The sequence below is a fragment of the Dendrobates tinctorius genome, unplaced genomic scaffold (genome assembly GCF_039654945.1).
Source record: "Dendrobates tinctorius isolate UK_male_01 unplaced genomic scaffold, ASM3965494v1 ptg000165l, whole genome shotgun sequence".
Classification (NCBI taxonomy): Eukaryota; Metazoa; Chordata; class Amphibia; order Anura; family Dendrobatidae; genus Dendrobates; species Dendrobates tinctorius.
In genome coordinates, this window is record NW_027361832.1 from 16219564 (window position 1) to 16234541 (window position 14978).

Here is a 14978-nt window from a genome sequence, read left to right on the forward strand (position 1 = left end):
CAATTTCTCCTTTTACCCTTATGTAAATGCAAAGTTTGTCTCTTCTTCCCTTGTGATGATGATGTTAGCCCTTGCTCCTCCCTTCTTCTTCATTATCAGTTTGCTGTAGCCATCTTTGGATGCACATGTATACTTCCCTGTTTGGGATTACTCTTTCCACCTGCTGCATTGTACTTAATACAAGATTTCAGAGAATATCAACTCTGTTTTTCCTGGATTCTTATTACAAGTCACTGTTGGCTGAGTTGGCCCTATCTGAGGATGCCTGGCATGTGAGTACAACAATCATACAGTTATCTAAGGGATTAATGGCTAAGGATTTAGAGGCTCACACTGCCTTGAAGAGTCAGAATAGTGGAAAAAGTGATCTGCCACCATGAACGGTATAGCAGCTTACAATCCAGAGAAAGGAACTTTTATAAAGCTAATTGTGATGATGCAGCAGCTTACATACAGTCTGCAGCTACTGCCTGTGCTGCTTATAAATTGCAACATTGTATGTGAGCTCCTCTGCAGCTAGGAGCAGAACAGCCCCACCTTTGCATTCCTGTGTACATTGGAAAAGACAGGAAGAATTTCTAATTCTCTGCCTGATTTACAACAGCAAGAAAAAGTCAGGATCTCATACAGCCTTCAGTTAACGATCCAAATGCTTGACTAAACCTACATGGAAGATCGAAGACAATCTCGAAACCGCCAAATGTGAATTACTTTCCAGTGTAACTTCCCTATGGGAAAGGGTGATGAATTAAGTGACTGTCTTATCTATGCCTGGAGCTCATAAGTTAACACCAGAGGGAGCCGTGGAACGACTGTACTCAGCCTACCTGTCTTTCAAGGACACTTGTGAGAAATATACCTCCATCTTGGTGAGACTAAACATGCCAGAGTCTCTAAAGGAACTTCAGAGCTTTCAACAACTCCATTTTGAACGAGACTGCACTGTACGCTACATCGTGAATAAAATGGAAGTAATAATTGGCAGATGTCGGAAGCATTTTCCAACAAATCCAGGTCTGCTAAGTACTCAAAGCACTCATCCATATCAAGTGCATCAAAACTCTCAACCCACAGTGAACAGCTTATAAAAGCACGAAACACGAAGCAGAAACTACAAAGGTGCAAGCAATCCTTGCCCAAAAGAAGGCAGACATGGAAGCTGAATCTGCATGCAAGAAAGCAGACATGAAAGCTGAATCACATGAAAGCTGAATCTGCACGTAAGAAGGTGGAATAGAGAAGTTCTATAGAAAGAATGCTAACATGCGACAGCCGTGGCAAGGTTAAAGGTCATTGAACAAGCTCTAAGTGGGAGTCAAGGGGACAGTATCAGCTTGTGTGAGATAGATACAGAAGACCCCCTTAAGCGCACAAGAGACTGTACTAAGCCAAAACAGTGAACCACCGATCACTACTAACGTTCCTGTCAGTTCCGACACTTCTCTAAGGCACCAAGACGCTGATCCACCTGCAGCTCCCAGCTTTCAAGGTCAGTCCAATGCACAATCAATGTCCAAACCCAAATCTCATTCATGCTCCAACACGCAGCCAAACACTGCACCTCAGCAAACTCCATATGCCAGTGTCTACATGCAACCTAACATGACAGCAAGTCACCATACCCTTGACAACCGCACGGCTCCAGCCTCGCATATGACAGATACTGTATACACCAAACCGGTCCTGGGTTTAATGTTTATGCCGCTCCATACGTTCCCACGTTTCTGAACCAAGAAACTACAACCAAAGTGAACAGCACTACTCAGCCAGCAAGTGGGCTCCCAAGGTCAGAAAGAACAGACATGTCCGACTTTGCGAGGTACATGATTCACCGAGAACTTGCCAACACCTGTCTCACAAGGTTCGACGACCAACCCGAAAACTACACGGTGGAAATGTGCCTTTTAGGCTAAGTGCACACGTACCGGAACTCTCGCGGAAATTACCGCGAGAATTCCGGAATTCCAGTCCGCGGGAAAATCGCATTTTAAATTCCCGCGATTTTCCCGCGGAAAAACTAGCATTTTGCAAGTGGAATTAGCTTGCAGAATTGCTAGCATTTTCCAAGCGATCTGGAGCATCGCTTGGAGATCTGATTGACAGGTTGGTCACACTCGTCAAACATAGTGTTTGACAAGTGTGACCAACTTTTTACTACTGAGGCCGCTGATGCAGCATCAGTAGTAAAACATAGAATGTAAAAAAAATAAAAAATGGTGTTATTCTTACCCTCCGACGTCCCGCGCAGCCGTTCCCAGTAATCCTTTGCGAAAATGCCCGCGATGACGTCCGTTCTCGCGGGATCGCGATGTCTCGCGGTCATTCGCGATGACGTCGCGCAAATGACCGCGAGACTTTGCGATCCCGCGAGAACGGACGCCATCGCGGGCATTTTCGCAAAGGACTACTGGGAACGGGAGCGTGGAGAGAGACGGGAAGATTGCGTGGGACGTCGGAGGGTGAGAATAACAATATTTTTTATTTTTAAATTCTATTTTTTACAGGGATATGGTACCCAAAGCCTGGAGGACAGTCTCCTCTCCTCAGGACCGTGGGTACCATCCGCAATTGTTCTGCTTACTTTCCGCATGGTGGGCACAGCCACATGCGGGAAGTAAGCGGAACAATGCAATCCTATGGGTGCGGGATCGCCGCGATTCCGCAAATTAATGACCATGCTGCGGTTTTTACCGCAAAGCGATTCCGCCGCGGCAAAAACCGCAGCATTAGCACAGCATTGCGGAATCCCATAGGAATGCATGGGATGCTTATTTTTTGCGTTTTCGCGGCAAAATTGCGCGGTTAAAACCGCCGCGGAAACGCGAAAAAAACGCCACGTGTGAACTCAGCCTTAAACCACTACTAGTGACCTTGGCATTACTGCTGCTGAAGAGCTGGACCTGCTGATCAGGTGGCTGGGACCACGATCCACAGAGCGAATCAAGAGACTCAGATCCGTTTACATCAGCGATCCAGCGGCTGGTCTCATGACCGCATGGGACAGACTAGAGAAAGGTTTCGGCAGTCCTGAAGCTATAGAAGACGCACTGCTCAAACAATTACAGGATTTCCCTAAAATATCCGGCAAGGACACTTCAAAATTCCAGGAACTCAGTGACCTGCTGTTTGAACTCCAGCTGGCCAAGACAGACACACATCTACCTGGCCTCAGCTATCTGGACACCGCACGTGGGGTGAAACCCATAGTCGCCAAGTTTCCATATAACGTGCAAGAAAGGTGGACTACACTAGGGACAAGTTACAAAAAGGAACACCAGGTGTCCTTTCCTCCGTTCTCCTACTTCTGCGAGTTTATCAAAGACATTGCAGAGCGTAAGGCTAACCCAAGCTTCACCTGCGGAGAACCCACTGGCACTGCTTCACCAGCTCCTAAATGTGAGTGCCATCGTCAAATTGACAGAAAACTTAGAGGCCCAGTATCTGTAAAAAAGACTGACGTTCTTCCCACACCAGCATCGGTTCCTGACAAGGACGACAAGGGCGAAAGAGTAAAGAAACCAAACTGTCAGTGTCCCATCCACAAGAAGCCACATCAACTGAAGAAATATATGGGCTTCAGAAAGAAATCACTCCAAGAACGCAAAAATCTTCTAAAGAAGTTCGGAGTGTGCTTCAGATGTTATGCTTCTACCTTGCTAAGGACTGTAAGGTTACAATCAAATATATGGAGTGTGACAGCGACCATGTACAAGCGCTCTATTTATCCCAGCTTAACCCTACACCTGCGCCTTCTCCCACCACAAGCCGTGGCAGGGAGAGTACAGGCCAAGCAGCAGCAAGTCATCTCACAGTATCTTCTTCATGCACAGAAGTCTGTGGAGAAGGTCACCCAGAGAAGACCGTGAAAGTGTATATCATCCTGGACGATTGGAGCAACCGATCACTAGCAAGGTCAGAACTCTTTGATCTGTTCGATTTAAAGGGAAGCGCCTACCCCTATACCTTAGGCACCTGCAGTGGCATCTCAGAGGACTTCGAAAAAAGGGCCAGTGGTCTTATGGTAACATCTCTTGAAAATACCATAGAAATACCGCTACCCATACTAGTCGAGTGCAATCAGATTCCGTCCAACAAGGAATAGATCCCAATGCCGAAAGCCGCTCTTATTCACCCTCCCCTGAAGACTATAGTCAGCAAGATTTCAGCTCTTGATCACAATGCAGAAATCCTGATTCTACTTGGGAGAGACATCCTCCATTTACACAAGGTGTGCCAGCAAATCAAAGACCCACATGACGCATCATTTGCTCATTGCTTCGATCTAGCCTGGTGATCATAGGGAACGTCTTTGTAGACAAAATGAAGAGACCTATTGCTATCTTCTCCCACAAGATGCACATCTTGCCAAATGGTCGCAGCACTCATTTCCAGTCATGCCCACATCATTACTGGGTGAAAGAGAATCTTAGCGACACCAAGTGGCGACAGCCACCACTTGACAGTGCAAACTCAGTCCCTGGGACGATGACCTTGGGTCAATGGTGTTCAATTCCACAAGTGAAGATAACACGTTGGCACCCACAAGAGAAGATAGAGTTTATAAGGGTTATGAACAAATAATTCGCTCAAGATGACTCCAACAGCTGGGTGGCTCCATTATCCTTTCGTTCTCCAAGACCAAGGTTGCCAAACAATCTGCAGCAAGTAACTGCAAGGTTCTCTTCTTTAAAGTGCACTTTAAAAAGAAGGCCAGAAATGCAAAGACTTTTCATCGATTTCATGCAAAACATCTTTGACAGAGATCATGCAGAACCCGCACCACCACTGAAGGAATGAGAAAAATGCTGGTATCTTCTATCCTTCGGGGTCTACCACACTCAAAACCCTAACCAGATCAGGGTGGTATTTGACTCCAGTGCTCAGCATGAAGGCATCTCCCTCAACAACTTGCTGCTTACTGGACCCAACATGAGCAACAGCCTCATAGAAGTGTTGATTCGCTTCAGTCAGGAACCGTGGCGATAATGGCCAACATCCAGCAGATGTTTCATAGTTTCTACTGTCTTCCTTCACAATGAAGCACTCTCCGATTTCTAAGGCACAAGAGCAACGACATCCCCGATGAGGTCGTAGACTACCGGATGAAGGTACACGTCTTCGGCAACAGCCCTTCACCTGCTGAAGCAATTTATGGACTGAGATGGGCAGCCCAGGAAGGTGAGAGAGAATATGGAAGCGATGCTTGTCAGTTTGTAAAGAAGAACTTCTATGTGGCCAACTGGCTCAAGTCTTTATCCTCGAGTGAAGAGGCTATTGATCTACTCACCAGGACTCAGGAAATGCTCTCTTCATCAAATCTCAGGCTCCACAAAATTATCTCCAACAGTCAAGATGTAATGGAAGCGTTTCCATCTGAAGACTATGCAACGAGCTTAAGAGACCTCGATTTAGGTTCCAAAGTCCCTCCACGCAATGCAGCCTCGGTCTGCTATGGGATATTAAGCAGGACACATTCACCTTTCAAGTGTCACCCTGCAACAATCCATTCACCAAACAAGGAGTCCTATCTGTCATAAACAGTTTCTACGATCCTCTTGGGTTCGTCGCACCCATCACCATTCAAGGCAAGATACTGCTAAGACAGCTCACTGCCGAAAATACTGATTGGGATGCTCCGCTGCCGTCCCAGAAACAACAAAGATGGGAGACCTGGAAGAAGTCACTAAAGGACTTAGAACAACTCCAAGTCCCATGTTGTTATTCTGTAAAATCTTCAGTTGCTGCCAGAAGAGAAGTCCACATTTTCTCCGGCGCGTCTACAGAAGCCATAGCTGCAGTAGCTTATCTGAAGACCTCAGGAGCGCACAATGAAGTACACTATGGTTTCATTCTGGGTAAGGCCAAACTAATCCCTAAACCTGCACACACAGTACCAGGGCTTGAACTTTGTTCTGCAGTATTGGCGGTAGGAATCCCTGAAGTTGTGAGAGATGAAATGGACATCACAATCGATTCCTTTACATTCTACACAGATAGTAGAGTGGTACTCTGATATATAGATTCTATGTTGCTGGATCACAAGCTTCCCCTCTCCCTTGAAGTGCTGGTCACTTTCCTCGCATAGGTGTCAGCTATAATAAATGCAAGACTTTGGTTCCGGTATCATCCAACCCTGAGGCTCCAATGATTCTCACTTCAGCTACACCCCTTGCGCAGAAGATTGGAGCTGTTCCAGTCCCTCCCGGGGACTTTGATCACAAAGACACTTTCAGATGTCAATGGAAGCAGGTACAACATCTGTCTAATGTATTCTGGCACCGGTGGAAGGCTGAATATCTGCATCTACTTCAAAACCGTCACAAATGGCAGGATCCAACTCGTAACCTGCAAGAAGGAGGTCTTGTCCTTTTAAAAGACAAAGCAGCTCATTGAAACCACTGGCTGATGGGTCTTATCACCAAGGTTGTGCCCAGTGATGACGGAAAGACTCGGAAGGTAGAAGTCAAGGTGACAGAAGGGGGTTCAACTCGAATCTTCTTTCGCCCAGTCACCGCACTGGTGCTACTTTTACCAAAGGAGGACTTCACATGAACTGAACATTGTTGCTGGACTCCATTACGGCAGGGAGCATACTTCCTCATACCCCAGCCTTGTTAGGGCATAAAAAGCTCTGCGTGCAACCGGACTTGGACACTTCCCCGTGGATTAAGCATTACTATTGGATTGTTGGGTTGGTGGAGGAGTTGGCTTGTTGCGGCTTCCCCAACCTGAAGATGGGTTTTTCTACTGAACTCATATTCATTTTTTATTTTTTTTCAAGGACTACACATTGTCACTTAAGTATGGACTTGAATTCTTACATAATATTTTCTTCTCTCTCCTCTTTTCAGGTTCCATGTTGGCGTTGGACAGCAATGAATCGTCACGTCATACAGAGACATTGTGAAATCTGAAGATTTCAGACGGGGAATGTTGTGTCCCATCAATGGAAACAACTTGTTATGTATTTCTATGTTATGCATTGCATTCTGTCATTGCTAGAGAGAATCCCTGCTCTTTGAAATTTGTCCCTTCTTCCATTCTGTAGTTGATGGTTAGCCCTTACTCCTACCTTCTTCTTCATTATCAGTTTGCTGTAGCCATCTTTGGATGCACATGTATACTTCTCTGTTTGGGATTACTCTTTCCGACTGCTGCATTGTACTTAATACAAGATTTCAGACAATATCGGCTCTGTTTTTCCTGGACTCTTATTACAAGTCACTGTTGGCTGAGTTGGCACTATCTGAGGATGCCTGGCATGCGAGTACAACAATCATACAGTTATCTAAGGGATTAATGGCTAAGAATTTAGAGACTCATAATGCCTTGAAGAGTCAGAATATGATATGTGCTGGGAAAGATGTGGGCTCACCACCGGAACTCACATCAAAGGGAGGGAATCCGACATCAGCGTACTATTACGCCCGATGTCGGAAAAGGGTTAAACTGATCTCCTGGTTTGACATTGCAGATTGCAGTAGTACAACACATACCAATTTGGGCCTTTTACTCACCGTTTAAAAGCATAAAATGGTGCTGCTTCGCCTGTTCTCATCTTTTATATAGCTTTGAGAGGGACTCTCTTGATTGGCTGCGCTAGACCATGTAATGTGATCACTGCAGGGGATTATAGGGAAGCACCTCTGACCATCCCATTGTAATTTATTTATCTAGTAGACTCACACAATATGGAGGGCACCGCTGTATGGGATCACCAATTACATGCTGAGAAACTCCAACATAGACCAATAGACCATAGACCATGGACCAATAGACCATGGACCATAGACCAGAAAAGAGGCATGTAAATAATAGGGATCACCACTAGAATATATAAAGATGCAAAATTAATAAACTTTTTATTGAAACATCCACAAAAAACAACACGCAATATAAATAAAAACAATTAAAACCGCACAATGCGTTCATTTAACATGCCCAAAAAAGGGTAAAAACCTCTAGCACATAACCCTCATAATCCATATAGATAGCATATGTACTAACAATATGACAATAATGGTAATATGCTCACTATCAAATAATAGTAAAACCCAAATATGGCACCTAGCCCCTATATGATTATAAATGCAAAAATAGCTAATGAATCCAACAAGAAGATAGAATATGCATGTATACACTAGAATAGTAAATAGATCTTGGAAAAAATACCCCTAGAAAATAAGGAGTGCACATTCCGCAGTGTATGCACAAAGTATGGAAATTGGGTATACTGCTGCTATAAAGTAAGCAAGCAAAAGATCTAAGGGCCCAATGAAAAAATGGCCCCCTGCATACAACCTGTTGGAGACACAATAAAGCCGGCAAGCGGGAACTAGGTCCAATAGACAGTGTGGGTGAAGGGAAGAGGGATAAGGCAGAGGCACAAAAGCCCGACGCGTTACGCCAGAACAACTGGCTTCATCAGGAGCAGTAGCATGTTGTGGATGAGCGGTGTATAAATACCTGAAGTATAAACTCATAGCCAGTGGAAACAGGTGTGGAGTAGATGAATCATGCGAGGTCCGGACGCAGAGCGAGTGCTCACACGCCGGAAGGGGATTTCCGGCCCTGCGCAACCGCAGTAGGCCGAGATGAAGTATAATAGATGGTGTACCAAGATGGCGTCAAAAAGGATCTATTGCGCATGCTCGAATCCGCGCAACTGCCGGAGGCAGTCAGTTGACGAGCCCGGACACAAGATGGTGCTCATGCACCGGAAAATAAAATAAGGTAAGGTGCCCACCTTTGCGCAGCCGCAATAGGCCGGAATAGACTGCATTTGATAATATATAGAACATAGCATCAAGTGAAGCATGTTACGCATGCTAAAGACAATGCGACTACTAGATATGGACTGCCATAAAGATAATATATCACCCACATCAGTTGGAGTATGCACAATACCTTCGAAAATTAGAAACTAATGTATACATATATAAACTCATAATTTATCCAATAATTAGAGCACATACCTATGTATATTCGGTAAACACTATACTTTTCTTTTTAAAAAACCATGGTTTTTTATGTAGATCGAATGCAATTCATCTGCAGAATTTAGAAGTAACAACAAAATATGTATATACTCCTTATATTTTTATTCAATTATATTTTATTTTAAATTATACCACCATGAGTCTCTATAGACATATAGTCCGAATAATATACATACTTTATGGGTATCAATATAGCAACTGTCATCAAAAAACCACAAGAGTGCATAGCAAATGCGTCCGTCGAAAAGCCAGATATTTGATTGCAGTAGATATAATTCTTGGCCGAAGAGTACGTCTGCGCCCAGGTGTTTTCCAACTTTTCAGAAGGCAGTTCCAGCCAATTATTAATAGATTGTATCCCAATTCAGTATTTCACAATATACCAAGAGCATACACGTGGACTAAATAGAGGGTAGTGGAGATGTCAATATCCAATTGGATCAAACGAAGGGCGGAGCCAAAAAGGGCTGTTGAAAAAAAGACATATAGAGATATATAAGAACCATAAATGGCTGAAAACAGACCATAAGAGAGTAACCCAAAAGGAACCGTTCAAAATATCATAATTGTTTGTAGAACCCTGTAAAGAGTAATTCTTCATTAAGACCTCCTGGAGAGAGACTGCCCAGATTATGGATCCATTTGGATTCACACCTGAGCAGCCTCAGACCTACATCCCCCCCTCTGATGTTTGAGGGCACCTCTTCCAAACCCATTACTCTTAGTCCCGTAGAACGTCCATGATGTACCTCTAGAAAATGTGCTGCCACTGAGGTAATGTGTTTGCCTTTGTCCCGATCCCTATTAGCAGTAGAAATATTAGACAGATGTTGTTGTAGTCTCCTTCTAAGTTCTTGGGTTGTCTGTCCCACATATATTTTTGGACAGTTGCATACAAGAGCATAAACTAAATTGCGTGACTTACAATTGAAATATGTCTTTTTGGGTACAATCTGAAAAGGACAAATGGGCAGAACAATGCCATGTTGAGCAACCATGTACTGGCAAACATTGCAATCCCCACAAGGGTAGGTCCCCAAAATCCTAGCCCCCCTATTGAGTCTAACCGTGGGGCGTACATAATGGCTCTGACAGAGCCGATCCTTAAGGTTACGAGCTCGTCGTGCTACCAAACTAGGTGAATTAGATATATGTGGAACCAACTTGGCTTCACTCAGTAGGATACCCCAATTTTTGCCCAAAATTTTTTTTTTTCTAGAGGTACATCATGGACGTTCTACGGGACTAAGAGTAATGGGTTTGGAAGAGGTGCCCTCAAACATCAGAGGGGGGGATGTAGGTCTGAGGCTGCTCAGGTGTGAATCCAAATGGATCCATAATCTGGGCAGTCTCTCTCCAGGAGGTCTTAATGAAGAATTACTCTTTACAGGGTTCTACAAACAATTATGATATTTTGAACGGTTCCTTTTGGGTTACTCTCTTATGGTCTGTTTTCAGCCATTTATGGTTCTTATATATCTCTATATGTCTTTTTTTCAACAGCCCTTTTTGGCTCCGCCCTTCGTTTGATCCAATTGGATATTGACATCTCCACTACCCTCTATTTAGTCCACGTGTATGCTCTTGGTATATTGTGAAATACTGAATTGGGATACAATCTATTAATAATTGGCTGGAACTGCCTTCTGAAAAGTTGGAAAACACCTGGGCGCAGACGTACTCTTCGGCCAAGAATTATATCTACTGCAATCAAATATCTGGCTTTTCGACGGACGCATTTGCTATGCACTCTTGTGGTTTTTTGATGACAGTTGCTATATTGATACCCATAAAGTATGTATATTATTCGGACTATATGTCTATAGAGACTCATGGTGGTATAATTTAAAATAAAATATAATTGAATAAAAATATAAGGAGTATATACATATTTTGTTGTTACTTCTAAATTCTGCAGATGAATTGCATTCGATCTGCAAAAAAAACCATGGTTTTTTAAAAAGAAAAGTATAGTGTTTACCGAATATACATAGGTATGTGCTCTAATTATTGGATAAATTATGAGTTTATATATGTATACATTAGTTTCTAATTTTCGAAGGTATTGTGCATACTCCAACTGATGTGGGTGATATATTATCTTTATGGCAGTCCATATCTAGTAGTCGCATTGTCTTTAGCATGCGTAACATGCTTCACTTGATGCTATGTTCTATATATTATCAAATGCAGTCTATTCCGGCCTATTGCGGCTGCGCAAAGGTGGGCACCTTACCTTATTTTATTTTCCGGTGCATGAGCACCATCTTGTGTCCGGGCTCGTCAACTGACTGCCTCCGGCAGTTGCGCGGATTCGAGCATGCGCAATAGATCCTTTTTGACGCCATCTTGGTACACCATCTATTATACTTCATCTCGGCCTACTGCGGTTGCGCAGGGCCGGAAATCCCCTTCCGGCGTGTGAGCACTCGCTCTGCGTCCGGACCTCGCATGATTCATCTACTCCACACCTGTTTCCACTGGCTATGAGTTTATACTTCAGGTATTTATACACCGCTCATCCACAACATGCTACTGCTCCTGATGAAGCCAGTTGTTCTGGCGTAACGCGTCGGGCTTTTGTGCCTCTGCCTTATCCCTCTTCCCTTCACCCACACTGTCTATTGGACCTAGTTCCCGCTTGCCGGCTTTATTGTGTCTCCAACAGGTTGTATGCAGGGGGCCATTTTTTCATTGGGCCCTTAGATCTTTTGCTTGCTTACTTTATAGCAGCAGTATACCCAATTTCCATACTTTGTGCATACACTGCGGAATGTGCACTCCTTATTTTCTAGGGGTATTTTTTCCAAGATCTATTTACTATTCTAGTGTATACATGCATATTCTATCTTCTTGTTGGATTCATTAGCTATTTTTGCATTTATAATCATATAGGGGCTAGGTGCCATATTTGGGTTTTACTATTATTTGATAGTGAGCATATTACCATTATTGTCATATTGTTAGTACATATGCTATCTATATGGATTATGAGGGTTATATGCTAGAGGTTTTTACCCTTTTTTGGGCATGTTAAATGAACGCATTGTGCGGTTTTAATTGTTTTTATTTATATTGCGTGTTGTTTTTTGTGGATGTTTCAATAAAAAGTTTATTAATTTTGCATCTTTATATATTCTAGTGGTGATCCCTATTATTTACATGCCTCTTTTCTGGTCTATGTTATTTATTTATCTAGACGTGAGCATCACTGATAAATTGTGTGTCGATGAGACCTCATCTTTGCTCTCAGTTTCTGTCCTGTTTCTCGCACATAGAGGCCCCCAATAGGACATATAGTTCACAGAATTAAGAACACCACATTGGAGGAAGAGCATGTGAATGTCCTGGGAACCTTATAGTCCTGCTGTTTATTGGGAATCGGTATCCTGTCTTTGGTCTCTAAATGAGTGCAGGTTTTGCAGTTCTTCACATTGCACAGATAAGTTCCTCTCGGTGTATCTGAGGGCATTGAACTTCGGATCATGAGGTTTCATCATAGATAAAATGCTTGGAGACAAACAGAGCAGTATAATCTTAATTACTATTTAGCTCTGTAAGGGAGAGCTAGCACCAGAACTGAGACCACCCATGGACATGGAGCTTCTGTCTCTCCCATTATCTTTGCTGCCTGCTGGGAATGTTACTTGTGTAGGCCTTACTATTGCTGTACTTTGTCTACTAATTCACTGGGTGAAGAACAGAAAAGGACAGAATTATCCCCCAGGACCCTTCCCTCTCCCCTTGGTGGGGAATGCCTTCCATCTGGACTTCAGCAACTTACCTGAAAGTTTATCCCAGGTAAAACTATAGGAATAAGTAGGAGGGATGAACTACTAAAAACATGCAGAGCATTTGGCATAAGCCTTATTTCATACATCCGCGTGATTGTTACCATAACTCAAAATTCACCACACACTATGATGAATTATTTTATGAATAGCATATAGATTTATTAACCAAATCAAGGGAGAAAACAGAAGTATATAGTGGAGGCGACTATACAGAATGACGTTTTAGCTTTAATCATATTATCGCTTTATCCAGTGCAAATTAGATAATTAAATACCAGGGGGACCACATAGAAGCTAGACCATAGGGAAGTGCTGATTGAAGTTGCAGGTAAAAAGCCTGATAGCGTTAGGGACCTTGAAATAGTAGGCCTGGTAGCACCTTTCCCTCTCTACTGGATAAAGCGATAATATGATTTAGGCTCCGGTGGAACCGAAACGTCATTCTGTATAGTCGCCTCTACTATATACTTCTGTTTGCTCACTTGATTTTGTTAATAAATCTATATGCTATTCATAAAATAATTCATCATAGTGTGCGGTGAGTTTTGAGTTACTCGTATCAGGATCTATAAGGTCCGTTACACCAGCACCTTTATTTTATGACTGAGTGCAGGCTAACCTTACTTCTTGATTGTTACCATAGATTTTTTTTTTCTCTTGCGTTATCCCAGTTGTTTCTTCGTGTCTTCAGTTTTTTTTTCTACAGAAGCGGGTAGATTTTTTTTAATTCATTGACTCTTAATGTATCAGTTCTAATCAGATGTAAATCTGAAGTACAATTAGTTTTCATCTGCGTCTCACAAATTCCCACAGACTTTAAGGCCACGTGCACACGTTGAGTATTTGGTGGAGTTTTTTCTACCTCAGTATTTGTAAACCAAAACCAGGAATGGAACAATCAGAGGAAAAGTATAATAGAAACACGTCACCACTTCTGTATTTATCATCCACTCCTGGTTTTGCCTTACAAATACTGAGGTAAAATACTGACCAAATACCGAACGTGTGCTATATTCCCACACTGAGCTTTTGACGCTGCAGAATTTCTACAGCATTTAAATTAGGTTCAGAGGCATAGCTAGGGTTTTGGTTCAGGGGGCGAAACTTCTGAGTGGGCCCCTAACCATGTAACCTTGATGACAACTGGGTGACGCACCCTAATAGTGTAGGAGAACCTCAGCAGATGACTGCGCTGTTACTGAAAATAATTTCTATATAAAGACCAATATTGATATTACCGCCATATGGTTAGTGGTAAATACTAGTCCTACAGAACATATAAGAGATCACCGCGCAGTTACAGATGGCGACTTACAGCTGACGTTCTTTCTGATGGAGTCGTTCACGTTTCATATCTTTTCCATATGGCCCAGACCGACATGACGACTTCTTCCAGACAGGAGTTGGCTGCAGAAATTACAACAAAGACACATTTCTCTCCTCACATTTTCAGAACTGTCCCCATCTAGTCCCAACCTGCACAAACTCCTCATCCTGCTGATACCCCAATACTGAGCCGCTGCTGCCGTATGTGTCCCTATTACTGCACCTACTGTGTGGTTCTCTGTGCTCTCTAAATTCTAAAGCAACTCTAGAATATAGTAATGCCAGGTGCATTTGCCCTAGTAAACAGTGCCCACATTTGGTCCCCTAGAAAGTAATAATGCTCTGTGTGTGCCCTTTGACAGTCACAGTAACCTGAGTTCCCCTATAGCAATAAGTACCCACTTTACCTTTAATAATGTCCCGAGTCTCTTATCTGTACAGCCCCCGCATACACAGTATGATGCTCTCTTATACACAGTCTAATGCCCCCTCACTGTATATCTACTGACCCGACCCCTTAGTATCCCCCAAACTGGTTGATAGTTCCCACACTCTAATCTCCATATTGTATGATGGCCCCCTAGATAGCCTCCATATAGTATAATGCACCAAACAATCCCCAATATAGTCCTCAATATAGTATAATGCACTCCCCATAGGCCTCCATATAGCATAATGCACCCCCCATAGGCAGACTCTATAGTATAATGCACCCCCATAGGCAGCCTCTATAGTATAATGCAGCCCTTAATATAATGCACCCCCATAGGCAGCCTCTAAAGTATAATGTTGCTATTAATATAATGCATTTATTTTAAATAAAGCTGCTTTGTTTTTGATACTCCCTGGTATTTGGCTT

General features: G+C 43.1%; 1 protein-coding gene across 1 annotated transcript in view; it reads left to right on the top strand.

Moving 5' to 3' along the window:
* The first annotated feature begins 12533 nt into the window (after nucleotides 1–12533).
* LOC141053167 (cytochrome P450 2D17-like) overlaps nucleotides 12534–14978 on the top strand; it is a 101337-nt gene continuing 98892 nt past the window's right edge. Inside the window, exon 1 of the mRNA XM_073550530.1 lies at nucleotides 12534–12800. Coding sequence (XP_073406631.1) covers nucleotides 12591–12800 — 210 coding nt within the window. The 5' untranslated portion in view covers nucleotides 12534–12590. The remainder of the gene's footprint in view (nucleotides 12801–14978) is intronic.